The 27,800-nt window shown below is 46.0% G+C and overlaps 1 protein-coding gene across 6 annotated transcripts in view; it reads left to right on the forward strand.

Annotated features, from left to right (window-relative positions):
* PARN (poly(A)-specific ribonuclease) overlaps nt 1-27,800 on the forward strand; it is a 165,309-nt gene that overhangs the window by 24,052 nt on the left and 113,457 nt on the right. For all 6 annotated transcript variants that reach the window (XM_056534485.1, XM_056534488.1, XM_056534487.1 and 3 more), the window contains 4 exons: nt 11,137-11,197; nt 11,288-11,465; nt 12,786-12,851; nt 26,558-26,596. In XM_056534485.1, the coding sequence (XP_056390460.1) occupies nt 11,137-11,197; nt 11,288-11,465; nt 12,786-12,851; nt 26,558-26,596 (344 nt within the window). The remainder of the gene's footprint in view (nt 1-11,136; nt 11,198-11,287; nt 11,466-12,785; nt 12,852-26,557; nt 26,597-27,800) is intronic.

The raw sequence follows: 27,800 nt of genomic DNA on the forward strand, positions 1-27,800 counted from the left end.
CTGGTACCCCCACTGCTATTGTGGGGTACCCAGGTCTGTGTTCCTACATATGCTAAGACCGCTCTGTAGGTGTAGAGTCCACCTTTCCTTTTGTTCGGTGGAGTGAGTCTCGGGGCTTCCGGTGACATTGTTTCCGCAGTTCTGCGCCGGTTAAGCACTTCTGTTCTGACATGGGGCCTGCTGGGGCCATCAGTTCAGCCCCTCCATATGCCTCCAGGTATTTTTTTTTATTTTTTTCCGTGGTGGCTCGGGCATCTTCTCATTACTGTCTGGAATGGCTCTCAACACGTCTTGCATTTTTTTTGCCCAGCTCCAGTGTACAGGATTCCGATACCTCTTGGGACATGAGGTGGCTCCTCCAGACAGCGATGGTTGCCGCTGGGGCCTGGGGGCTCCGCCTGCCCGCCCAGTACTTTTTCCGTGTCTATGGGGCAGCATTTCCCTGCTCCTACTGCCCCTGGCGCATTTTGCCAATCCTTTCCACAGGGGGTATGGGGATCAGAGTGCTTGGCATGGGTCTGTCCTTGAGCTTTCATCTCGACCACCCTTGTTTTCCCTCCCCTGGGAAAAAAAAAATTTCTGCCGCCAAGATGATGCCATCTTGCTTTTCCCACTATGATGTATAGGGATGTAAGAAAAAATAGATTATCGCGATTTCTTGTTCCGCGATACTGAATCGATTTTAAAATTCTGAGAATCTATTTTTTTTATAAATTATTATAATTAACATTTACTGTATTTCACTCCTATTTGTCTGTCTTATTTTTTTTTATAACACTTAAACTCCTGACCACTAGTTGGCAGTGTACCTGTTATCAGCTCTGTTCCACTCGCAGGCTGCTACCGCGAGACTACAGACTCAGAACAAACAGGAAGGAGAACGTACGCACTCACAGGACAACTCTTGCGGGATCTTGTTCTTTCTCAGCTAGAATAAGTTTTCCCAAGCTTTTAATAGGGAATATCGCAATATATCGTGATATCGCCAACATGACAGTATCGCAATATATTGCGATATATCGAATCGCCACCCTGGTATCGCGATTCGAATCGAATCGCCAAATTATTGGCGATTCACACCCCTAATGATGTAGGTTGTGTATCTGCCGGGGCCCCTGTGTTTATTTATTTATTTATTTATTTATTTTTTTTGCTGAGCACATTCAACAGTGCTTTTTCCTGTCTAGGCTTGTGTGCTTACTGTCCACTAATATGGCCTTGGGCTCTCTTTCTGATTTTTTTCTGTTACCTACTGCTGCTCACGCAGCCTTAGCGCTCTCTTCTGTTGGAGGAGTTTGTAAAATCTCCCTGGAAAGGGTGTGTTCTTCCTTCCCTTTTATCCGTGTCAGTTGTACTGCACTGACAGTCTTCTGGAGTCATCTTTCCTGTGCCTTTCTCCCTCCATTCCTATTCTTGCGGGATGTTTCTTCAATGTGCTCTGGTTCGCTCGGACCACTGGGGTCTATGACTGGTTGGTCTCCTTGGCTTGGACTCTGTCCTAGGAAGCTGTGACATACCTTCTTTTCAGGCGGCTCTTCCGGTTCCTTGGGCCTTGGTGATGGTTCAGGTCTTGGACATGTCTAGTGATCCGGCCAAGACTTCTCTGTGATCCCATTAGTCGGGGTGGTCTCTCTGTTCTGCAAGTTCTGGAAGTTTGTCGCCCGGAGAGTTTTCACGCACGTCTGTGTTCCTTTTCTTCAGGGGTTCGTCTTCCAGGTGACTCTACGTCTCCAGTTTACTTGTTGGTCTCTCCGGTATCCGAGATGCTTCCCTTTTCAGGGTGTTTGCCACTCATTTCTTCCTTCGGAGTCCATGTCCTCCCAAGTTGGAGGGCGTTCAGGTTATCCTCTTACACCCATACGGCTATTTATGCCTTCTGGGTGCTCATGGTGGGACCCTGGGACAGGGGTCTTTGGGTTTGCTGATGTTCAGGTCTTTGCTCTCATGCACCGGACCTCTCCAGGGCAGATTTCCATCTTTCTTTTTCCCTGTGGTTTCTTGTCTCTCTATATGATACCTGTTGGCCGGAAGAAGCGTCTAATGACGCGAAACTAGTCGCCTCCTCATTGGTATGCCCCGCGTCTGAGCTGCCGCTCGCGCTCCCCGCTTGGAATATCCCGGACTATCTACCTGTGTTTCTAACACTTGTTCACCGTTGGAATAAAAGCTGCTGTTGAAGTATATCTTCTCTGGTGAGTGCGACTACCTTCTTTACATTGTGGATGTCTCTCTATATGACCTGGGTGTCTTTGGTCTCTACAGAGGAAGGCCCCTTCCCTTGGCATCCTAGTCCATCTCCTTGGACGGGAGATCTGCCAGGAGTAAACTTTCTCGGCCTGGTGTGTCTTCCCTTGGGGGGCTCGTCCGCAGGCCTTGTGGACACAAGTTCAGCCTCTGGACTGATTCCCTTTTTCTCTGGTGGTTGTTTTTTCCACCCTAGGGGACTGCTTTGGTACATCCCATCAGTTAAGTGTCCCCCAATAAAGTGCGACCGAGAAAAGGAGAGTTTTTTTTTAATTTATTTTTTTGTACTCGCCGTAAAATCTCTGTCTCGTAGCCTTCTTTGGGGGACACTGCACCCACCCATTTCCTCATCTTTTTTCCGTACAATTTATTTATTTTTTTTTATTCCGGTTCTTGGGTTGTTTATCCGGGATTCCTTTCTAGGGTCCTTCGGATGTCTATCTTTGTTGGCTTCTCCTACTGCCAGGGAGGAGCAGACTTTTTGTCCTAGTGTCAGTGCCTCCTAGTGACGAGCATATACCCATTAGTTAGGTGTCCCCCCAATGAAGGCTACGAGAGAGAGATTTTACGGTGAGTACAAAAAATCTATTTTTTTTTTTAACCGATTTGTAAATTACTTCTACTTAAAAATCCTAATCCTTCCACTACTGATCAGCTGCTATATGCTCCACAGTAAGTGCTTTTCTTTTTGAATTTCCTTTCTCTCTGACCACAATGCTCTCTGCTGACACCTCTGTCTATTTTAGGAACTGTCAGGGGCAGTATAGGTTTGCTATGGGGATTTGCTCCTACTCTGGACAGTTGCTGACATGGACAGAGGTGTCAGCAGAGAGCAGTGTGGTCAGACAGAAAAGAAATTCAAAAAGAAAAGTACTTCCTCTGTAGAATACAGCAGCTGATAAGTACTGGAAGGATTAAGATTTTTAAATAGAAGTAATTTACAAATCTGTTTATCTTTCTGGCACCAGTTGATTAAAAAAAAATTTCTACAGTGGAGGAGTGTTAAAACTAGGCACTGAGGGGAGGGAACCTACAACACAGAGAGGGGGGACTCATTAATGTACCTGGGGTTGGAGTGGAGGGAGGGGTTAGAATAGTTAATAGGGATAGGCTTCATAGGGGGAAAAAAAACATACACCATTGAATTGCATGTTGACTAATGCCAGAAGTCTGACTGACGAACTGGAGTGGTTCATGTCTGAGGAAAATAATGACAAAGTGGGTATAACAGAGACTTGGTTGGATGATAGCTGGCTGGGCGGTCAACATACAGGGTTATAGTCTATTCAGGAAGGATCGTACAAAACTAAAAGAGGGAGAAGTTTGTTTTTATGTAAAGTCCAGTCTGAAGGCCGCACTGCGGGAGGGAAACGATAATGTGGAGTCATTATGGGTCAAAATATATGGAGATAAAAATAAATTCTGATAGGGGTTTGCTATAAGCCACCAAACCTAATGGAAGAGCCAGAAGATGAATTATTGAGGCAAATAAACAAGGCAGCAAATCAAAATGAGGTGATGATAATGGGGGACTCTAACTATCCTGATATAAACTGGGAGACTGATTCCTGTGAATCTCATAAAGGAAACAGGTTTCTGACTATGGCTAAAGACTATTATCTGTCCCAAATGGTGCAGGGCCCGACCAGAGGGGGCGCCCTACTGGACTTAATATTAACCAACAGACCTGAGAGAGTAACTAATGTGCAAGTTGGACACCTAGGAAATAGTGATCATAATATAATACATTATAACTTGTTCTGCAATAAGGGAATCTCGCAAGGGGCCTCAAAAACAATGAACTTTAGGAAGGCAAAGTTCGATCAACTCAGAGAAGCCCTTAACAATATAAAATGGGATAATGTCCTAAAAAACAAAAATACTGACACTAAATTGGAGTCTTTTAAGAATATTTTAAATTCTCACTTTAAGAGGTATATACCTTATGGGAATAAAAGGGTAAGAAATAAAAGAAAACCAATGTGAATGAATAAAAATGTTAAGGGGGCACTAAATGACAAAAATAAAGCATTTATACTACTAAAACAGGACGGCAGTGAAGAAGTATTAAAAAAGCTATAGAGAAAAATGCAAATTATGTAAAAAAAAACAAAACAAATAAAAGCCACAAAAATACACTCATTGCCAAAGAGAGTAAAACTAACCCCAAAATGTTCTTTTTATAAATAGCGAGAGTTTAACAATGAAAGCGTAGGCCCTTTAAAAAAAAAAGGTGAGGAAGAAATTATAGACTGGGATCAGGAAAAAGCAAACATATTAAACAAAGTCTTCTCCACTTTATTCCACGAGGTAAATGAAATGCCAGGTGAAATACAGCGAGATAAGGTAAACTCCCCGGTACAGGTCACATGTCTAACCCAGGAAGAAGTACAGTGCCGCCTACAAAAAATAAAAATAGACAAATCACCAAGTCCAGATGGCATTCACCCCCGTGTTCTAAAGGAATTAAGTAATGTAATAGACCCCCTATTTTTATATTCAGGTACTCTATAGTGACACGGACTGTCCCCCCCCCCCCCAGACTGGTGCATGGCAAATGGGGTGCCAATATTTAAAAAGGGGTCAAAAGGTGACCCCGGGAATTATAGACCTGTTCGCTTTTAACCTTGGTTGTATGTAAATTGTTTGAGTGTTTGTTTTCTAAGGGATGCTATTTTGGAGTATCTTGATAAAAATGAATGTATGACTCCATAGCAGCATTACGGTGTCCATTTTAGGACATCATCCGTCGTCAGCTGTAACTCCGTCCCCCGTCAGGTGAAACTGCGTCCTGCCTCCTCCCTCGGGCCAATCTCAGTCAGGCATCAGCCGCAACTCCCTCCTCCCTCCTTTGTCATCCTAAAGTCTCTCGTCTGAAACTCTGTCATCCCTCAGACGAAAAACGTTCCTGCCGTGTAGCAGAGCCGAATCAGTGTCGGCCCTCTGCTATACGGGTTCTGCTGTACACGCTATTCAATGTCTGCTCTGCTATACAGACTCTGTAGCACATGTAGTGTCTGTAGTATACACGTGCAAGTTTCACAGTTTCGACTCTACTATACATGCTGTGCAGCATCAGCTCTGCTATGCGGCAGGAAGTTGCGTCTGAGGGAGAATCGTTTGAGGCATGACAGCGTTTTGGACAAGGGAGTTTCGGATGAGGGAGGAGGGAGTTGTGGCTGAAGGATGACGGTGATTGGTGTGAGGGAGGAGGCGGGAAGCCGTTTCACCGGACAGAGTTGCGGCTGACTGATGGCGAATGGTCCGAGGGAGGAGGCGGGACGCCGTTTCACCTGACGGAGGACGGAGTTATTGCTGACTGATGTCCTAAAATGGACACAGTACAGCATGGCTTTATGAGGTATCTGTCCTGTCAAAGTAACCTGATCAGCTTTTATGAGGAGGTGAGCTCCAGACTTGACCAGGGGGAATTGCTGGATGTCATATATCTATCTAGATTTTTTCCAAAGCATTTGATAGGGTGCCACGGAAAAGATTGGTACATAAAAGGAGAAGGACTGGGCTGGGGGAGAATGTGTGTAAGTGGGTAAGTAACTGGCTCAGTGATAGGAAACAGGGTGGTTATTAATGGTACTTATTCTGATTGGGTGACTGTTACTAGTGGGGTACCACAGGGGTCAGTCTTGTCCTGTTCTATTTACTATATTTATTAATGACCTTGTAGAGGGTTTGAAGAGTAAAGTAGCAATCTTTGCAGATGATACTAAACTCTGTAAAGCGGTAAACACTATAGCGGACAGTACACTGTTATAAATAGATCTGGATAGGTTGAAGGTTTGGGCTGAGAAGTGGCAGATGAGGTTCAACACTGATAAATGTAAGGTTATGCACATGGGGAAGAAAAATCCAGGCTGGGATTATGTGTTAAATAGGAGAAGGACTTAGGAGTCTTAGTTAATAGTAAATTTAGCTGTAGTGACCAGTGTCGGGCAGCTGCTGCCAAGGCAAATGAAATCATGGGGTGCATCAATAGGGGCATAGATGCCCACGACAAGGAAATAAATCTACCTCTGTACAAATAACTAGTCAGACCACACATGGAATACTGTGTACAGTACTGAGCACCAGTGTACAAGAAAGATATAGGGGAGCTGGAGAGGATTCAAAGACGGGCAACCTGAGTAATACGGGGAATGGGAGGACTACAGTACCCAGAAAGATGATCAGAATTAGGGTTATTTAGTTTAGAAAAAAGGCTTAGGGACGACTTAATAACTATGTATAAATATATCGGGGGGCCATACACAGATAAGGGAGTATCCTCTACATTTAGAGGAAAGAAGGTTTCTACACCAGCACAGACGGGGGATCTTTACTGTAAGATCAATGAGACTATGGAACACTCTGCCAGAGGAGGTGGTCATGGTGAACTCTGTAAAAGAGTTCAAAAGGGGTCTGGATGCATTTTTGGAGAGTAATAACATTACAGGTTATGTATACTAGGTTTATAGGGACAGAACGTTGATCCAGGGATTTAATCTGACTGAGTTGGGAAGGAATTTTTACCTCTAGTATGAGGGTTTTTCTCATTCGACTCCATTGGGGGATACAGACCGTGGGTATATGCTGCTGCCACTAGGAGGCTTTACACTAGGCAACAAAAGAAAGTCGGCCCCTCCCAGCTGGATATTCCCCGCCTACCGACACAGACCTGTCAGTTTTAGCTTAGTGTTCGTAGGAGGCAGACACAGGTCTGGAGTTCTCCAGACCTGGTCGTTTATTTTTTTTAGTTTAGGGACGTGAATTTAGATTTTTTTTCTCCCTTTTTTTTTTTTATTTCTCTCTTTTTAGGTGGGGTCTCAGGAGCATAGCGCTCACTGTTTCTCCATTTGTGAAGAAGGGGCACAGGCATAGAGTTATGCACGTCAGCACTTGGGGTTGTACTTTTGTCTCCGGGTCTCCCTACTTCCCCTGCTCGTCTCGCTGTTTCAGCCCGGCATGATGCAGGTGTATAATAGCTGGCTGAAGACTTAATTAGGTACATTTTCTCAGGGGAATGTGAGTATTCCTTCTCTCTCTCTCGCCCCCCCCCCCCCCCCCTTCCCTCTTTTTTTCCAGGAATCTGTCTTTTCAGGGTTCTTAAAGGGGTAGTCCAGTGGTGAAAAACATCCCCTATCCTAAGGATAGGGGATAAGTTTGAGATCGCGGGGGGTCCGACCGCTAGGGCCCCCTGCGATCTCTCTGTACGGGGCCCCGGCTCTCCGCCGAGATAGCAGGTGTCGACCCCCGCACGAAGCGGCGGCAGACACGCCCCCTCAATACATCTCAATGGCAGAGCCGGAGATTGCCGAAGGCAGCGCTTCGGCTCTGCCATAGAGTTGTATTGAGGGGGCGTGTCGGCTGCCGCTTCGTGCGGAGGTCGACACGCCCCCTTCCCGCGGGCTATCGGGGCTCCGTACAGGAGATCGCGGGGGGCCCCAGGGGTCGGACCCCCCGCGATCTGCAACTTATCCCCTATCCTTAAGATAGGGGATAAGTTGTAAACCACTGAATCACCACTGGACTACTCCTTTAACCTCAGTTTCCTGCTCGGCCATTCTGAATCTAGGGGACAAACCAGTGGTGCAGGTCAATTTTATTTTATTTTTTTATTCACATATAGGTGCTTTTTAACAGCCCTACTTCTCCGGCGCCTGCACTATGAGCATGTGAATGGCATATTACTTTCTATTGGGCCTTCTCCACGCGTGAGGTAACCAGAGCGCCGGGGGTTCTGTTTGCTGTCGGCTGCGCAGCTCGCGCATGGCCGGCAGCTTTCTCTCTTCCTGGCCGCACTTCCATTATTGTTCGGAACACTGGGTTTCATGATGGCCGCGACCGCGGTCTATTAGCGGCACTTAGCTTTGCCCTCTCCCTGCCGGCCAGCATTTTGGCGGGGATTCCGGCCCTAAAATCCGGGGGATTATTTCCTTCCTATTAGTGCGGTGTGCGCGTGTTGCGGTCGTCAATTCTGACCATTGAGGACCAGGCTGGTGCTGGCCCTGCCCCCCCCCTTCTCATTAGGTTAGCCCTCCCCTCCCTCATTCTCTGCACAACCTGCTTCTTTTCAGACTGCTCAATTTTTTTTTTTTTGCTTACACAATGTCCGAACCCACAAAAGACCCTCCCCCCTCCACACACCACACCAGACAGGTCTCTGCGGCCTTGGTCACTTATTGCACTTGTGTGGGCTGCACAATAAAAATGCCTTGTGGTTCTGCTGAACCCACCTGTCCTGCCTGCACCACTGCACGCCCCGGCCTGCTGGTGTTTCTTCCCAGGACGTTCCACCAGAATCTGTGGGCTCTGCCCCCCCTGGAATGGCTCCCTAGGGTGTTCTCCTCTGGCTCATGTCCAGAATCCGGAGCTCTGAACAGGTGCTCTCCTCAGTGGTCTTGTTCCTCCTCACTTGCCACCCGGAACTGCCCCTGCTCTAAGGGCCGCTCTCCTGGTCACAGTCCTGAGTCTCCAGGTCTGCGTACCAGGTCCGTTTTGCCTTCGTCTAAGGCTTCCTCCACGCGCTCCCACTCTCCAGGGGACCTGGAAGATGAGGCGTCAGGTTCTGCCTGGACAGTCCAAGGCTGTTGGTCCTCCCAGGAAGCTCTCTTCCCCATCAACATCCTGGAACTTCGGGCAATTTATCTTTGCCTCCTTCATTGGGAGTGCCTTCTCCTGGACCGTCCTGTTCATGTCCAGTCTGACAACACCACAGCTGTGGCATAGATCAATCACCAGGGCCGGCGCTCGTAGTCCTGCAGCGATAGCCGAGGTAACCAGGATCCTTCTCTGGGCAGAACTCGGGGTTCTCTCAATCTCGACGATTCACATTCCAGGAGTGGAATATTGGGAGGCGAACTTCCTCAGTCGCTCCTTGGCCGACCCCGGTGAGTGGTCTCTTCATCCAGAGGTCTTTGTGGAGATCTGCAACCTCTGGGGCACTCTGGGCGTGGACCTCTTTGCGTCCCGCCACAACCAGAAAGCTCCTCGCTTTGTTGCGTAGTCCCGAGATCCTCTTGCCCTAGTGATCTCTGGTAACACTTCGTCCGTCCTTCCCTATCTCTTCCCTCCTCTTCCACTCCTTTCAAGGCTCCTGAGGAAGCTCAAAGTGGAGGGCGTCCCCTCCATTCTCGTGGCTTTGGACTGACCCAGGCAAGTGTGGTACGCCGACGTTGTTCGACTGGTGGATGACATACTGCTGTGCCTCCCTAGTTCGTCACGACCTGCTCTCTCGGGGTCCCCTTTTATTATCCCAATTAACTGCCACTACAGTTGCCGGCGTGGCAGTTGACACCACGGTTCTGAGGGCTAGGGGGTTCTCTCCCCAAGAGATCCACACAATGATCAAGGCGCGCAAGCGTTCCTCTGCGAAGATTTATCACCGTACTTGGCGGTCCTACTTTCAAAGGTGTGACTCTCACTCCTTCTCCCCAGTTGTGTTCTCCCTCCCACAACTTCTTTCCTTTTTTTCAGTTTGGGCTGGAAGAACGCTTGGCTCTGTTCCCTTAAGGGTCAGGTGTTTTGCTCTCTCCATTCTCTTTCAGTGTCCCCTGGTGTCTGATCCTCACATCCAGACTGTTCTGCAGGGTGTTGCTCATGCGGCTCCGCCTTAGAGATCCCCTACTCCCCCTTGGGATCTGAATCTGGTTCTCAGTGCCTTGCAGGGTACTCCCTTCAAACCTCTCCGGGACGTTCCTCTTCGTATCCTTTCCTGGAAGGTGGCCTTCCTTATTGCGGCCACTTCCATTAGGAGAGTTTCAGAGCTGACGGCTCTCTCCTGCCGTTCTCCCTACTTGGTTTTACACCAGGACAAGGTTGTTTTCCCGTCCGGTCCCGTCCTTTTTGCCTAAGGTGGTCTCCGCCTTTCACCTCAACAAGGATATCGCCCTTCCGTCCTTTTTGTCCAGCTCCGTCCCGTCCCAGGGAACGTTTTCTTCATGGTGTTGATGTGGTACGGGCCGTTCAGAATTACCTTTTGGTCACCTCTTCCTTTCGCCAGTGTGACTCTTTTTGTGCTTGCAGAGGGTCGTCGTAAGGGACTTCCTGCTTCGAAAGCAACCATTTCGCAGTGGATCCGTTCTGCCATCTCGGAAGCTTAGCGCTGCAAGGGGAAAAATCCTCCCTTCCGGGTCTCAGCTCATTTCACTAGTTCTGTCGGGGATTCCTGTGCTCTCCGCAACAGGGCTTCGGCCTTCCAAATCTGTACAAAATTTTACCAGGTGCATACCTCTGCATCCGCTGATGCTAGTTTGGGTCGCAAGATGTTGCAGGCGGCTGTGGCCCACCCTTCCACCTGAGTTACTTGAGTTTTTTCCCACCCGGGGACTGCTTTGGTACGTCCCACAGTCTTTGTCCACAATGGAGCCGAACGAGAAAAGTGTTTTTTATGCCTACCTTTAAAATCTCTTTCTCAGAGGATCCATTGGGGGACACAGCCTCCATCCATTTGTTCTGGTGTCCTTGGTTGTTACCTGTCCGAGGGTTGGTTCGTCAAATTTTTGTCTGTGGCTTATTCGGACATTTACTGTTTTTTTTTTTATTTTTATTTTTTTTTTTATTTCCTTTTTACCTGTTATTCCTCTCCTGCTGCATTTCCTACTGGGAGGGGCCGACTTTCTTTTGTTGCCTAGTGTCAATCCTCCTTGTGGTAGCAGCGGATAACCATGGTCTCTGTGTGGATCCTCTGAGAGAGATTTTACGGTAAGCATAAAAATCTACTTTTTGCCTTTCTCTGGATCAACTCATTAGGGATATAGGTTGAACTTGGTGGACTCTTGTGTTTTTTTTTTTTTCCTCAACCTTATGAACTATGTTACCCTTTTTAAGGTAATCTGATATCATGAACAATTTCAAATGTGTGTTTTTTTTTTTTTTTTCCCCCCCCCCCCCCTACAGAGCTCGAGTATAGACTTTCTAGCCAACCAGGGTTTTGATTTTAACAAAGTTTTTCGTGACGGTGAGTTTTCTTTGTAGTCTTTCCTTTTACACAGGCTGCACTACTACTCTGTATAGGCTGACATTGATTTTCTTTTTTTTCTCCCTGTAGGTATTCCGTACTTGAACCAAGAGGAGGAGAAACAGCTCAGAGATCAACAGGAAGATAAGCGTTACCACACAAATGGTGCAAGCACAACGTGTTACATGTATGTTTTACCTGATGCACCCAGGGCTCCAGTCGTTCCTGTAATTCCTGATGATCAGAAAGATTTTATTGATAACATTGTGTAAGTGTTTTATAAAACTTCTACATATATTATGAATCATAGCTTTATTTTACAAATACTGTCAAACCAGTATTTGTGGTGCACTCTAATGTTGCTGAGCATTCAGTGGGCAGTTGCTGCATATGTTTCAGTCTGACATCTTTTGTGGACAACTACCTTAGTTTTAAGCTAGAGCATTTTGCTACTTCGTTAATTCTTTCTGCAGACACGGAAATTAGAATTTCTGTGCAAGATCTGGTGCGAAAATTCCGCTGTGTGCACAGCAGAATCCGCTGCAGCAGATTCCTGTTGAATTCAACAGGATTCTGCTGCACTGTGCAAACGGCAGAATTTCCGCACCAGATATTTCTGGCACGGAAAATCCGATTTCCATGTCCACAAAAAGAAAGAATGAATATGTTCATTCTTCGGACTCTGCACGGAATGCATAGCTGTCTATGAGCTGGTGCATTCCCATGCCGACACGTTATGTCGGCCGCCAGCAGTCTGTGGAATGTCCGCCTGGAGATTTTCTGTGCGTTCCGAGGTGTGAACACAACCTAATTGGAAAAGTTTGCTTGCTGCACACTTACTATTCTTGTTGACCATGCAAGTTGCATGACAAAGACGGAATTGTGGCTTAAACTGTTTGCAGGTTCCTTTTAAATTTGTGACCGATTAGTCTGATGTGTGAACATGGCCTTAGGTGCCTAGAGCTCTCTGTATTGCTTGCTTCTTGGACTCTCTTCTCCGCTATGGTTGTCTTCTAAATGGTAAAAGTAAAACAAAAAGACTGCAAAAGCGCAACAATGTGCTGTTATACCGGTATACAAATGGAAAAAGACAGGTGATGGGTTCTGCTCACCTGGTAGTGTTATGCTTAGAGCATAACACCTATTGATGCATATTGCCCAATCCGTGGGCAGGTAGCCGGAATGCAGCCAGGAGCTAACCCTTCCGGGAGTAGTCTCAGGACGGTTGTTCATGCAGGAATAAGTCCACGGAGTGGACCGAAGAAAGTTGCTCCAGTCGGCGCTTCACTGTAATGTGAATGGTAGATACCGGATCAATGGAAGGGATTCGGATCACAGGATGTGTAAAATCAAATATAATTTATTGGATACAGCGCTAGGACTACGCGTTTCAAGGGGTTGGACCCCCCTCGAAGTTGCACATGCAGAACCTACATTGTTGACATTTCCTGTTATAAAGAAGAGCAGCCCCATGTTCTTTTTTACTACTTACCAGTTATTGCAGAGTGGAAGCCTATGGACTTTTAGTTTACCTGTATGGTTATTGATGATTATTTACATATGAACCATCACTTTTATTTTCTTCCAGGGTATCTATTGATGAATTTTTAAAAGATGAAGAAAAGAAAGTTCTACAGCTAGAACCTTGTACTGGGTTTGTATGTTTTAATAATCTTTTTTCATTTCATAGACACTTTTAGAATTTTTTACTGCCCCCTGATATATTTATACATAGTTATTAGGTCTCCTCTAAGCCTTCTTTTTCCTAAACTAAATAACCCCAATTCTGATAATCTTTCTTGGTACTGTAGTCCTCCCATTCCCCGTATTACTCCGGTTGCTCGTCTTTGAACCCTCTCCAGCTCCACTGTATCTTTCTTGTACACTGGTGCCCAGTACTGTATGCAGTATTTTATGTGTGGTCTGACTAGCATGCAGTGCACTGCTGTTACTGTTTGGACTATTGTAATAGGTAAACTTTGTCCTGTACACGACAATCTGCATTAGACCCATAGGGGGAGATTTATCAAAACTTGTCCAGAGGAAAATGTGCTGAGTTGGCCATAGCAACCAATCAGATCACTTCTTTCATTTCTCAGAGGCCTTCTCAAAAATGAAAGAAGCAATCTGATTGGTTGCTATGAGCAACTCAGCAACTTTTCCTCTGGACAGGTTTTGATAAATCTCCCCCACAGAGTGTAAAACCCCCAGGTTTGTCGGTGTGCTTCTGGTACCACCAATTGGGGGTCACCAGAGCTCTGCCCTATTGCTTCTCTGTCAAAGATCCCTCCTATTGACTCTTAATCGAAAAGGGAAAGCTTTCATGAAAATGTCTCATTGTTAAAGTTACAATTGTCAATAGTGGATTAATAAAAATACCTAATAACATTTTGTTTCCTTTATGCTACTCCTGCAGATAAACCCGATAATTGGTTCAATGGGTTAGAGGCAGTTTTAGAAAAGTTGTTCTTGGGAAGAAAACTGGTCTGGCTAAAATATGCTAATTTAGTCAAAAAAGGAAGGAGGCTTGAGGTTACCTAAATTTAACCCTTTCAGGACCAGGCCATTTTACACCTTAAGGACCAGAGCGTTTTTTGCAAATCTGACCACTGTCACTTTAAACATTAATAACTCTGGAATGCTTTTACTGATCATTCTGATTCCGAGATTGTTATAGTAGAATATGTCACAAAAAAACATAGTGGTAAAATTTTATGGTAACTTGCATCCTTTCTTGGTGAAAAATCCCAAAATTTTATGAAAAAATTGAAAATTTTGCATTTTTCTAACTTTGAAGCTCTCTGCTTGTAAGGAAAATGGATATTCTAAATAAAAAATGTTTTTGATTCACATATACAATATGTCTACTTTATGATTGCATCATAAAATTGACGTTTTTTTACTTTTGGAAGACACCAGAGGGCTTCAAAGTTCAGCAGCAATTTTCCAAATTTTCACAAAATTTTCAAACTCAATATTTTTCAGGGACCAGTTCAGTTTTGAAGTGGATTTGAAGGGTCTTCATATTAGAAATACCCCATAAATGACCCTATTATAAAAACTACACCCCCCAAAGTATTCAAAATGACATTCAGTAAGTGTGTTAACCCTTTAGGTGTTTCACAGGAATAGCAGCAAAGCATTCCTGCATCTTTTACACTCGCATGTTCTTGTAGACCCAATTTTTGAGTTTTTGCAAGGGGTAAAAGGAGAAAATTTTTACTTGTGTTTGTAGCCCAATTTCTCTTGAGTAAGCACATACCTCATATGTCTATGTAAAGTGTTCGGCGGGCGCAGTAGAGGGCTCAGAAGCGAAGGAGCGACAAGGGGATTTTGGAGAGTACGTTTTTCTGAAATGGTTTTTGGGGGGCATGTTGCATTTAGGAAGCCCCTATGGTGCCAGAACAGCTACCCCCCACATGCCATACCATTTTGGAAACTAGACCCCTTGAGGAACGTAACAAGGAATTAAGTGAGCCTTAATACCCCACAGGGGTTTCACGACTTTTGCAAATGTAAAAAAAAATAAAAAAATTATCTAAAATCCTTGTTTTCCCAAAAATGTTACATTTTTAAAAAGGGTAATAGCAGAAAACACCCCCCAAAATTTGAAGCCCAATTTCTCCCGATTCAGAAAACATCACATATGGGGGTGAAAAGTGCTCTGCTGGCGCACTACAGGTCTCAGAAGAGAAGAAGTCACATTTGGCTTTTTTGAAGCAAATTTTGCTCTGGGGGCATGCCGCATTTAGGAAGACCCTATGGTGCCTGGATAGTAAAAGAAAAAAAAACACATGGCATTACATTTTGGAAACTAGGCCCCTCTGGGAACGTAAGTGTTACAGTGAGTACTTACACCTCACAGGTTTTTTGAACAGTGGGCCGTAAAAGCGAAAAATTTTTTTTTTTTTTTTTTTTGCTCTATATAGATAGTTACCCCAAATGTTTTATTTTCACATTGGGGAATAGGGCAAAAGGCCCCCAAAATTTGTAGAACAATTTTGTCTGAGAAAAAAATACCCCATAAGTGGATGTAAATTGCTCTGTGGATGATCTACAATGCTCAGAATAGAAGGAGTGAAAATTTTGTTGTAATTGAAGTCGGGGGTCATGTGCATTTATAAAGCCCCCATTGTGCAATAACAGCCAAAAAAAAAACCCACATGTGACACCATTTTAGAAACTACACCTCTCAATGAACGTAACAAAAATACATCCACATATGGGGTAACGTGCTGGGCGGGCGCACAACAAGGCTCAGAAGTCATAGAGGTCTGTTTGTATTTGTGGCCTTTGGCATATCAGTAGCTGACGGTTACATACATTCCGAGGAAAATGCAAAAATGAAACACGCACATGTGACACCATTACAGAAAGTACCCACCCTGGGGAATGGGTATAGGGGTAAAGAGGACATTTTTAATGCACAGGTGTTTCCTAAATTTATTTTCCAGGAATGGATGAAGGGTAGCTTTTGAAAATTGCAATTTTCAACCTATTCTCTGCTTCATTTTTCTGGGAACATTTAACATGTGACTCCGAATTGTCGCCTGGAAATACGACAGAGCTCAGCGAGAACTCTTCGCATTTGAGGCCAATGTTTGTCACGAACCTAACAGTTACATACATTCAGAGGAAAATACAAGAAAGGAACACCCATATGTGAGATTATTACAAACAGTACACCCCCTAGGGAAGGTGTATAGGGTGAAGTGGAGATTTGGAACAGACAGGTGTTCCCTTCATTTATTTTCCAGGAATGGATGAAGTGTACTATGGGGGGAAGAAAATTGCAATTTTAGTACTGATATGCCAATTATTTTCCCAGAATGATGACCCAGAGTACAGCCAAAAGTAAAAAGGATGCCCGCCCCAAACCCTATTCTGTACTCTGAATCATCATTCTGGGAAGGAGATGTGTGGGGCTGTCCCTATTCTGTTACCTCAAATGCGCAACCCGCTCAGGTGGGGAGAGAGAGTTGCGCATTTGAGGCAACTGCAAACATCCAATGCTGTTGACTCTGTGTCCCATGACCCATTTTTTTGGGGACAAAGATATTATGAGGGGCATTGGGAAAGAGGTTTTGGATTTGATTTTTTGGGGGTAGGGTATTTTGGTATAAAATTTGGAAGACAATGTACCCTGGACTGGTACATTGGAGCCGAATTCTGGGGAATGAAATTTAGGGCAAAGGATGGAAAATGTAGTACTCCATGGAAGTGTGATACTCCCTGAAGCAGCCTATGCAGAGGCCCGGATGATTGGGGCAAATGTCACACTGAATGGTGGTGTCCCTCCGTCTCCCCTTCCTGTGACACACTCTGCATCTTTTCTGGGTTCGTCCCGACCTTCCAGTGTTGGGGATCACACCTGGAAAGTGTTGGCCGGGGACCTAAAGTTCCAGAGGTGCTCTGACCCGCTCTTTGGCGGTCACCAAAGATGAGGGCCTTTAGAACTACCTCTTGGAACTCCAGGTATGTCCCCGTGTTGCTAGCGTTCTGGTACAGTATAAAAGAGTTGTACATGGCAACCTGTACCCTGTAGACCGCATCCTTTTTATACCATACGCGTGTTTTCCGCATGGCGTTATATGGTTTGAGGACTTGATCAGAAAGATCAACTCCCCCCCCATATACCGATTGTAGTCCAGAATACAATCGGGCTTGAGGACCGGTCCCGCCGTACCTCGCACAGGGACAGGGGTGCTGCCATTCCCATGAATTGTGGTGAGCATAAGGACATCCCTCTTGTCCTTATACCGGACCAACAACAGGTTCTCATGGGAAAAGGCACGGGACTCACCCCGGGGATAGGAGCATGTAGGGGATGGGGCGGAAGGCCTCTCTTATTCTTCCGGACTGTCCCACAAGCGACCGTGGATCTGGCGGCGAGGGATAAAAGTTATCCACGTAAAGGTGGTAACCTTTATCTAGCAATGGGTGCAAAAGGCCCCAAATTATTTTCCCGCTAACACCCAGAGTGGGGGGACATTCTGGGGGTTCAAAACGGGAATCTCGTCCCTCATACACTATAAACTTGCAAGTGTACCCGGAGGTACTCTCGCAAAGTTTATACATCTTCACACCATACCGCGCTCGCTTGGTCGGGATGTATTGCCGGAAGCTGAGTCTCCCCTTGAAGCTGATGAGCGACTCATCAATAGAGACCTCCCGCCCTGGGACATAGGCCTCCCAAAATCTGGCCCCGAAGTGATTGATGACCGGCCTGATTTTATACAGGCGGTCATACGCAGGATCAGTTCGGGGGGGGGGGGGGGGGGGGGGTCGGGGGGGGGGGGGGGGACATGCCGCATTATCAGCTTAATGCAAACCTCTCCGAATGGCCTCGAACCGGGAACGTGTCATGGCCATACTGTAGAGGGGTGTCTGGTAAAAGACGTCCCCACTCCAATATTGCCTGACACTGGGTTTTTTAACTATACCCATATGCAGTGGTAGGCCCCAAAAGGTCCTCATTTCGGCTGCATCGACTGGAGTCCAGCTGCCGGGTCTAGCTAAAAGTGAGCCCGGGTTAGCGGCGACGAACTGTTGGGCATACAGATTCGTCTGTGTAACCAGTAGATTAACAAAGTAGTCACTGAAAAAATGACCGAAAAAGTCCTTTTCAGTGAACCCGGCGATGTTAATTTTGATTCCTGAGTCGCCGACAAACTCAGGAATCACTGGCTCGTGGTCCGCTGGCTCAGCCCAGTCAAGTTCTCCGGTACGAGGTACCAGTGACCTTGGCAGGGGGCTTCACTAGTATGAGTGCCATGGGAACTCATACTAGCATGGGGCACAGGGTCAAGGGCAGAGGAGGTTTGCGGCACCGCATGGCGGCGAGTTCGCCGCCTTGGTGGCTCATCATCTGAACTAGATGAAAAGGAGGACGATGAAATAAGGAAGGTGGGGTCTTCATCGTCCTCTGAGATGCTTTCAGAGTCGGAGGCAATTATGCAATTATGTCATATGCCTCCTCTGCCGAAAACACTCTGCGGGCCATTTCCCTACTCTAATGGGGATACGGGTATGTGTGTGTGTGTGGGGGGGAAAACTTTATTGGTGTGTGTGCTGCGTGTGGTGTGGTGCGAGACTATCTCCCTAACCCGCCCTAACCGAACTAAACTAACCCGCCCTAACAGAAAAAAATATAAAATAAAAAGGGGACTTTAAAAAAAAAAAAAGGGGCACTTCTAGCGCAAAAAAAACCCTGCGCCAAAAAAAAAGCGTTTATCTAATCAGTGGTGTGCGCACAGATTAGCGATTGTGGCGGCAGGGGGCGCAGAAGTCACTGGGGGGTCCGGGCACTCAGCCCAGAACAGTGGCTGGTGGCTTGTACACAGACCCCCACACAAAAAAAACCGAAAAATTAAATTAAAAAAACGCTTTACCCCGAAAAAATGCACCCGCCAGAACCAAAAAAAAAAAACGCTGATCAGTGAAAAATCACTGACAGCGGTGGGACAGGCTGCACACAGGTAAGGTCCGTCCACACAGTACACACCTGCTACTGGTAGCACGGACCGCCTATGGGTGCAAAAAAAATACGCGTTAACCGAAAAAGGTGCCTTTACCACCAAAAAACGCTGATCAGTGATAAATCACTGACAGCGGTGAGACACGCCGCACACACACAGATAAGGTCCGGCCACACAGTACATGCCTGCTACTGGTGGCACGGACCGCTTATGGGTGCAAAAAAGCGCTAGAAAACCCGAAAAAAGCACCAGCACCACAAAAAAAAACGCTGATCAGTACTATGGGACTGATCAGCGGCGGGTGGGCCTTAACAAACGGTGGCGGACCGCTCTTTTATAACTAAGAGGGTCCGCACACATGCTTAGGAAAAAAAAAAGATCTGTGCCAAAAAAAGGCTTGCGGCAGACCGCAGCGACCCAGCAGGGCCGGGGTCATGCAGCTAAAGGTGCTACGGACCCACGGACACCCACTGAGGTACGCCGAAAAAAAAAAATTTCAAATTTTTTTTTTTAACCCTAACCTGTCCCTACCTAATCTAAAGCTATCCCTGGGGATTTCTGTGGCAAGGGGCCACAGAAAGGGGGCAAGGGGCACTTTTTTTTTTACAGTGAGGTGATGGTGGCAGCACAGGGCTCCGTCCTGCTCGCCAGATCTGTGGAATGGCGGGCAGAACGGAGCAATGTGCTCCTAGCCCCCACCATCCCCTCCCATTACATTGTGATTGGTGTGGCCACTTTGGCCACCCAATCACAACTGTACTGAGGGGGGTGGCCGCAATGCCAGCCCCCAGTACAGCATGGATGGTGATTGGTGGTGTATACTACACCACCAGTCACCATCTATATCCGGGTCACAGGGTCACACGTGACCCTGATGACCTGGAACCGCTGCAGAACGCCGGTAAGTAGTTACCGGCGTCCTGCAGCGATCGCCGGTATAGGAGGTCCTCCGGATTGAAATCAGCAGACATCCGGCTCCGATCCCCGAGCGGCGGGGAACGGAATCGCAGCGCATCGCTCGTCTGAATTGACGAGCAGTGCCCTGCGATCGCCGACATGGTGGGTCGCTGCGATGCCCGCTGATCGATTTCAGCAGGCATCGGGCTCCGCTCCAGATGGCTGTGGGGGGCCGGTAAAGCACATGACGTTCTCATATGTCATGTGTCCTTAAGGACTCGGACATGGAGACGTATGAGAACGTCATGTGTCCTTAAGAGGTTAAGGACCCATGACGTATGCATACGTCTCCGAACCCTGGGCTTTAAGGACCCATGACGTATGTGTACGTCATGGCATATTCCGGTCCCTGCCGGGCAGAGATCGGATGCCTGCTGAAATCCATGTAGGCTCCCCATGTCGGCGATCGACGCAAATCGCCCCTGCGATCTGCGGCGATACCGGGCTGATCGGATCGGAGGATGCGACGGGGGAGTGCTGGGGCCCGGCCCCGTTACTTACCTCGTCCCTGAAGACCCGGATCCCAGCGATGAAGACGGCGGCGACAGGTGAGTTCCTCTTCAGCTGCGGTCGGGCCCTTTACAGCAATGCACGTCGCCGTAAAGCGACATGCATTGCTGTATTGGGACCCTGTATACTACAACTCCTAGCATGCCCAGACAGCCCTTGGCGTCCGGGTATGCTGGGAGTTGCAGTTTTGCAACATCTGGAGGTCCGCAGTTTTGGGACCAATGGGCCCTTCCAGATATTGCAAAACTACACATCCTCAGCATGCCCTTACTGTCCAGGCATGCTGGGAGTTGTAGTTCTGTAACATCTGGCCCTTCAGATGTTGCAGAACTACAACTCCCAGCATGCCTGGACAGTTTTGGCATACTGGGAGTTGTAGTTTTGCAACATTTGGAAGGGCACAGATTGAGAACCACTGTATTAGTGGTCTGCAAACTGCAGTCCTCCAGATGTTTCAAAACTACAACTCCCAGCATGCTGGGAGTTGTAGTTCGGCAACATCTGGCTCTAAAGATGTTGCCAAACTACTACTTCCAGCATGCCTGAGAATGTTTGGGAATAGTGGATTTGCAACAACTGGAGGCACACTGGTTGGGAAACATTTTTCTTTTTCCTAACTCAGTGTTTCCCAACCCGTGTGCCTCCAGCTGTTGCAAAACTACAACTACCAGCATGCACTGATAGACTGTGCATGCTGGGAATTGTAGTTTTGCAACAGCTGGAGAGTCCCCCCCCCCCCCCCCTGTGAATGTACAGGGTACATTCACATGGGCAGGGGCTTACAGTGAGTATCAGGCTGCAAGTTTGCGATGCAGCAAATTTTGCGCGGAAGCTCAAACTCGCAGCGGGAAACTCGCTGTAATCCCCCGTCCGTGTGACTGTACCCTAAAAACACTACACTACCACAAAGTTAAATAAAAAGTAAAAAACCCTACATATACACATACCCCTACACAGCCCATCTCCCCTCCCCAATAAAAATGAAAAACGTCTGGTACGCCACTGTTTCCAAAATGGAGCCTCCAGCTGTTGCAAAGCAGCAACTCCCAGTATTGCTGGACAGCCGTTGACTGTCCAAGCATGCTGGGAGTTTTGCAACAGCTAACATGCTGGTGTTGCCCTATACTTTTCATTTTGACAAGAGGTAATAGGGGAAAAAAAGCCCCCCAAAATTTGTAATGCAATTTCTCCCAACTACGGAGATACCCCATATGTGGGCGCAAAGTGCTCTGGGGGTGCGCAACAAGGCCCAGAAGGGAGAGTGCATTGAGGTGATTTGCAAAGGGGTGGCTGATTGTTACAGCGGTTTTGACAAAAGCAAAAAAAACAAAACCCCACATGTGACCCCATTTCGGAAACTACACCCCTCACGGAATGTAATGAGGGGTGCAGTGAGAATTTACACCCCACAGGTGTCTGACAGATCTTTGGAACAGTGGGCTGTGCAAATTAAAAATGTTGTACAGCCCACTGTTCCAAAGATCTGACAGACACCAGTGGGGGGGGGGGGTAAATGCTCACTGTACCCCTTGTTACGTTCCTCAAGGGGTCTAGTTTCCAAAATGGTAGGCCATGTGGGTATTTTTTGCTGTCCTGGCACCATAGGGGCTTCCTAAATGCGACATGCCCCCGAGCAACATTTGCTCTCATAAAGCCAAATATGACGCCTTCTCTTCTGAGCATTGTAGTTCGCCCGTAGTGCACTTCAGGTCAACTTATGTGGTACCTCCATACTCAGAAGAGATGGGGTTACAAATTTTGGGTTTTTTTTTCTGCTATTAACCCTTGCAAAAAAATTAGAAATTTGAGGGGGAAACACATTTTAGTGAAATTTTTTTTACATTTTTTTACATATGCAAAAGTTGTGGAACTCCTGTGGGATATTAAGGCTCACTTTATTGCTTGTTAAGTTCCTCAAGGGGTCTAGTTTCCAAAATGGTATGCCATGTGTTTTTTTTTTTTTTTTTTTTTTTTTTTTGCTGTTCTGGCACTATAGGAGCTTCCTAAATGCAACATGCCCCCCAAAAATTGTTTCAGAAAAACGTTCTCTCCAAAATCCCCTTGTTGCTCCTTCGCTTCTGAGCCCTCTACTGCGCCCGCCGAACACTTTACATAGACATATGAGGTATGTGCTTACTTGAGAGAAATTGGGCTACAAATATAAGTATACATTTTCTCCTTTTTACCCCTTGTAAAAATTAAAAAATTGAGTCTACAAGTACAAAAAATTCAAAAATTGGGTCTACAGAGCAGTTTTTATAATGGGGTCATTTGTGGGGTATTTATAAGATGAAGACCTTTCAAATTCACTTCAAACCTGAACTGGTCCCTGAAAAATTGGAATTTTAGAAATGTTGTGAAAAATTGGCAAATTGCTGCTGAACTTTGAAGCCCTCTGGTGTCTTCCAAAAGTAAAAACACGTCAATTTTATGATGCAAACATAAATTGGACATATTGTATATGTGAATAAAAAAAAAATTTGGAATATCCATTTTCCTTACAAGCAGAGAGCTTCAAAGTTAGAAAAATGCAAAATTTTCAAATTTTTCATGAAATTTGGGGATTTTTCACCAAGAAAGGATGCAAGATATAACAAAATTTTACCACTATGTTAAAGTAGAATATGTCACGAAAAAACAGTCTCAAAATCAGAATGATAACTGAAAGCATTCCAGAGTTATTAATGTTTAAAGTGACAGTGGTCAGATGTGCAAAAAATGGCCGGGTCCTAAGGTGTAAAATGGCTGGGTCCTTAAGGGGTTAAGTATTATATGGCAGTGAAGTTGAAAAAATTACAGTGATGGGTGGTAATGTCCAGTACTGCCTTATATGTTTAAGGGCAATAGGGGTTTGGGGGATGTTTTAATTATTAGAGGGTGGGTAAAGATTCACTGGTGAGATTGATGTAGGTTAATTTTCTTATTGGAAGCTTAAAGGGGTAGTCCAGTGGTGAAAAACTTATCCCCTATCCTAAGGATAGGGGATAAGTTTGAGATCGCGGGGGGTCCGACCGCTGGGGCCCCCTGCGATCTCTCTGTACGGGGCCCCGGCTCTCCGCCGAGATAGCGGGTGTCGACCCCCGCACGAAGCGGCGGCCGACACGCCCCCTCAATACATCTCAATGGCAGAGCCGGAGATTGCCGAAGGCAGCGCTTCGGCTCTGCCATAGAGTTGTATTGAGGGGGCGTGTCGGCTGCCGCCTCGTGCGGAGGTCGACACGCCCCCTTCCCGCCGGCTGTCTGGGCTCCATACAGGAGATCTCGGGGGGCCCCAACGGTCGGACCCCCCGTGATCTGCAACTTATCCCCTATCCTTAGGATAGGGGATAAGTTGCTCACCACTGAATCACCACTGGACTACTCCTTTAATGGGAAAATATGGTAGGAGGTGAAAAGATTGTGTTGTATTAAAGCTTTTCATGCACGCCATTGTGGCATAATGATAGACTAATGGAATTCACTAAAGGGTTTGATATAAAATATTGGGAAAAAAAAGGAATGGGTTAATCAAATTTTTAATCAAGGCAAATTTTGCCCTTCATAGATCTTCAAGAAACACTATGGTACATACAGTTTTATACACAAATTTTATAACAATTTATGGTACATAAAGTTATTGGAGGCTTATACTAACATGGAGAAAAAAAATCTTTATGGTAGAGCATCACTGTGTATTGGATAGTATAAAAGAAAAGTCACGAGTTAGATTGAGGCTAGGTTATTTTTTTTCAAATTAATGCTCACTCTCTGGCCTAAAAAGTATCAAGAATAGATTAAGGGAAAGTGGGCTACACAAATTGGAGCATTGAATGCCTGCACATGGAAGCGGGTATTTGAAAATGTGACATGTTGCTCAGAGAATAAAGAACATGTACTCTGTAATGAAACCTCTCATATTACCAAAAAATGTATGGCGAACCCAAAGAATTACTTTTTTAGGGAGGAAATTTAAATGAACCACAATTTGGCACATTTTGGAGGGTTTCGTTTTCACACTGTACACTTTACGGTAAAAATGAAATGAGTTCTTTATTCTGTGAGTCAATACCATTAAAATGATACCCATGGCTAGATACTTTTCTATTTTTGTACCACTTAAAAAAAAAAACTCAAACTTTTTGTATAAAATCCCTATTTTGACTAGGGATCGACCGATTATCGTTATGGCCGATATTATCGGCCAATAATCACGATTTTGGGCATTATCGGTATCGGCAATTATCTTGCCGATAATGCACCGCCCCCACCGCACCGCGACCGCCACCCCCTTGACCCGCCGCACCGCACCCCCGACCCACCGTGATGCTAGGCGGTATACCGGTATGGATTTTTTCCCATACCGCTATACTGGTCGGGCCCCTCCCCCACCCTCCGAGTCAATAAAAAAATTAAACTTACCCATAATGGGGGTGGTCCAGGCCATCCTTCCTTCATGTAGTGTCCGGGGGCGTTCCGGGTGGAGGGTGGTCCGGTCCGGGCTGTCCTTCTTCTCCCACGGTCTTCTTCTCCACTCCGGGCAGGCTCCGGCCTAGTACGCTGCATAGACGCCGCTACACCGTGATGTCAGGTGCGTCGCTGCGCACTGGCGTCACTGCGCAGCGGCGTCTATGCAGTGTACTAGGCCGGAGCCTGCCCGGAGTGGAGAAGATGATCACCGGAGAAGGACAGCCCGGACCGGACCACCCTCCACCCGGAACGCCCCCGGACACTACATGAACGATGGATGGATGGCCCGGAGCACCCTGGCAGGTAGGGGAGAGAAGCGGGTGGTGGCGGCGGTCTATGGCCCCGCAAAAGCCACTGCAGATCATTGATTTAAAGCGCCCGCTTTAAATTAATGATCTGCAGCGGTGTCGCAGGGGGTTAAATAGCCGATAACTTATACCAGAATATCGGTATAAGTTATCGGCTATCGGCCCTAACCTGCACCGATTATCGGTATCTGCCCTAAAAAAACGATATCGGTCGATCCCTAATTTTGACCACCTATAACTTTTTCACTTTTCCGTATATGGGGTGGTATGAGGGCTCCTTTTTTGTATATATAAAACTTTTAGATCACTTTTTATTATATATTTTTTTGGAATAGAACGTGATAAAAAAAAGCATCATTTTTGGACTTTTTATTTTTTACGTTTATGCCGTTCACCGTACGGGATCATTAACATTATATTTTGATTGTTTGGACATTTATGCACGTGGTGATACCAAATATCTTTATAAAAATTTAAAAAAATCTTTTTACGCTTTTTGGGGGTTAAATGGGGGGGGGGGGGAAAGGGACAATTTTAGTTTTTTTATTGGGGTAGGGGATTTTTCACTTTTTTTCTTTTTTTGTTTTACTTTTTATGTCCTCATAGGGGATTATCAATAGCAATCAGTTGATTGCTAATACAGTTCAGTGCTATGCATAGGCATAGCACTTATCAGTATTATCAGCTATCTTCTGCTCTGGTCGGCCGGAGGCAGGTGAGGGGACCTCCGGCCACCATTACAGGTGATACCTGCGGCAGCGCTGCGGGCAATCCAATCATCTATTTAAACATGCGCATTGCCGCAGATGTCATGATCTGTATTGATCATGGCATATGCGGGGGTTAATGGCGGACATCGCTGATGTCGGCCATTACAGACGGGTCCCCGACTGCTGATAGCTTGCGGTAATACACAGGGCGTGAATGTATGTCCTGGTGCGCTGAGTACCGCCGCACCAGGACGTACATTTACGGGGTTAAATATTGGGATAATGCTAATTTCTCCAAATGCAATGAGATTTCCTTCATTTAGTTTGGAGGTCCCCCAAAAGTCTGAAATTTTTTGTTTGAAATTGCTGAATTCCTCCTGTAGTTTAGAAAAACGTTTAAACACAGTTCCATGATACAATTGCTCTAAGCGAGTCACTTCTTTTCCCTCCCAGAATTGTATATCTCTGTGAGGTCAGCTACAGTAGTCCTGAGTTGTTCCATAATGGAGTATAATTTGTACAATTCAAACACAATAGTTGCTTAAACATCCATAAACCATCGGCTGTCGGAAGACACTGTAGTCTGGAGCATTCGAATTTCGGCAACTTCACAGCTGAAATCTGTCCTAGCTGTTTTAGAGTCTGTAAACACTTGCTATCTGATTCATGTGAGTTATGGTTTCAGGAGTTAAGTTGTGGAAGTGACTCAACTTTTTACGTAGGCTGTAGATATGTCAGTTGTGTTTAAACTGTCATATGCAGATTGTAACTTTGTCTGGAAATAAAGTAGAGATCTGGCGCATTTATCTCATTGTATATTGTCCTATTTATCAGCATTGATGTGTTTTTCATGGCTGCGGTGCTCCTTATTTTATCTGTGTCTGCTCTGTGTATCATTAATGTCTTACTGACTCTTTATGATAGCATAAAATATTTTTCCCTTCATTCTAGGTATCAGAGGAAGCTTATATACCAGATTATGAACTGGAAGTGAGTACTATTTGTTTCTACATATCCTTGGTCCTCTGATGCCAATGAAATGAATTATAAAATCATTTTGTTCTATGTGCATTTAAAAAGTAAAAACTTTTATGTTTTAACCCCTTAAGGACGAAGGGTGTACAGGTATGCCCTTGCGTCCTGGTACTTAAGGACAAAGGGCGTACCTGTACGCCCTCCAATTTCCCGTTCTCTTGTGCACCAGGCAGTGATTGGAATGGGATAACTGCTGATATGTATCAGCCGCATCCCAGCACATCGCCCCGGGGCAGTCCTGAGACCCCCTCTTGTCGGCGATCACTGCTTTTCCGGCCAATTGGGTCTCTGGTGACGGCACCAATCACCCTTGGCCAGCAGGAGTGAGGTGGCACTGGTGCCACCTCATGATCGCCTTGATAGGTCAGCTGAGACCGGCCGAGCAATCAAGGCTCCTTTCGGGAGGTGTCTGACTGCACCTGTTCCTCCTAGCATGGCTAAACTGCTCTTGACTGTCTAGACATGCTGGAGTTGCAGTTTTGCACCAGCTGGAGGCATCCTGTTTGGGAAACGCTGCCACGGGGTATTTTTGGTGGTGGAGGCAATTGTAACTCTTACATCTGAGACCGCCCCTATTCAAATCACTAGTTTAGGCCTCTAAATGCGCATGGCACTCTCACTCTGGAGCCCGGTCGTATTTCAAGGCAACAGTTTAGTGCCACATATGGGGCATTTCCCTACTAGGGAGATATTTTGTTTAGAACATTTTTTATTTTTTTTTGCTCCTTTTACACCTAATGAAGAAAAAATAAGTTGGGGGCTAAACCCGCATATTAGTGTAAAAAAATTTACTTTTTGCACTGATATGCTGGTGTTGACCCATATTTTTCATTTTCACAAGAGGTAAAAAGAGAAAAAGACCCTCGTTATTTGTAACACAAATTTGCATGAGTATGGAAATACCTCATTGTGAACGTAATGTGCTCTGCGGGCACACAACAGGGCTCAGGAGTGAGAGCGTACCATGTACGTTTGTGGCCAAAATTGGTGATTTTCATTAGAATGGTTGATAGTTGCAGCGGTTCTGACATAAACGCAAAAAAAAAAACACATGACCTTATTTTTGGAAATGACACCGCTTTTAGGAATGTAATAAGGGGTGCAGTGAGCATTTAGACCCCCACAGGTGTCTGAAAGATTCTTGGAACAGTGGTCCATG

The sequence above is a fragment of the Hyla sarda genome, chromosome 8 (genome assembly GCF_029499605.1).
Source record: "Hyla sarda isolate aHylSar1 chromosome 8, aHylSar1.hap1, whole genome shotgun sequence".
In the NCBI taxonomy this organism is placed as follows: domain Eukaryota; kingdom Metazoa; phylum Chordata; class Amphibia; order Anura; family Hylidae; genus Hyla; species Hyla sarda.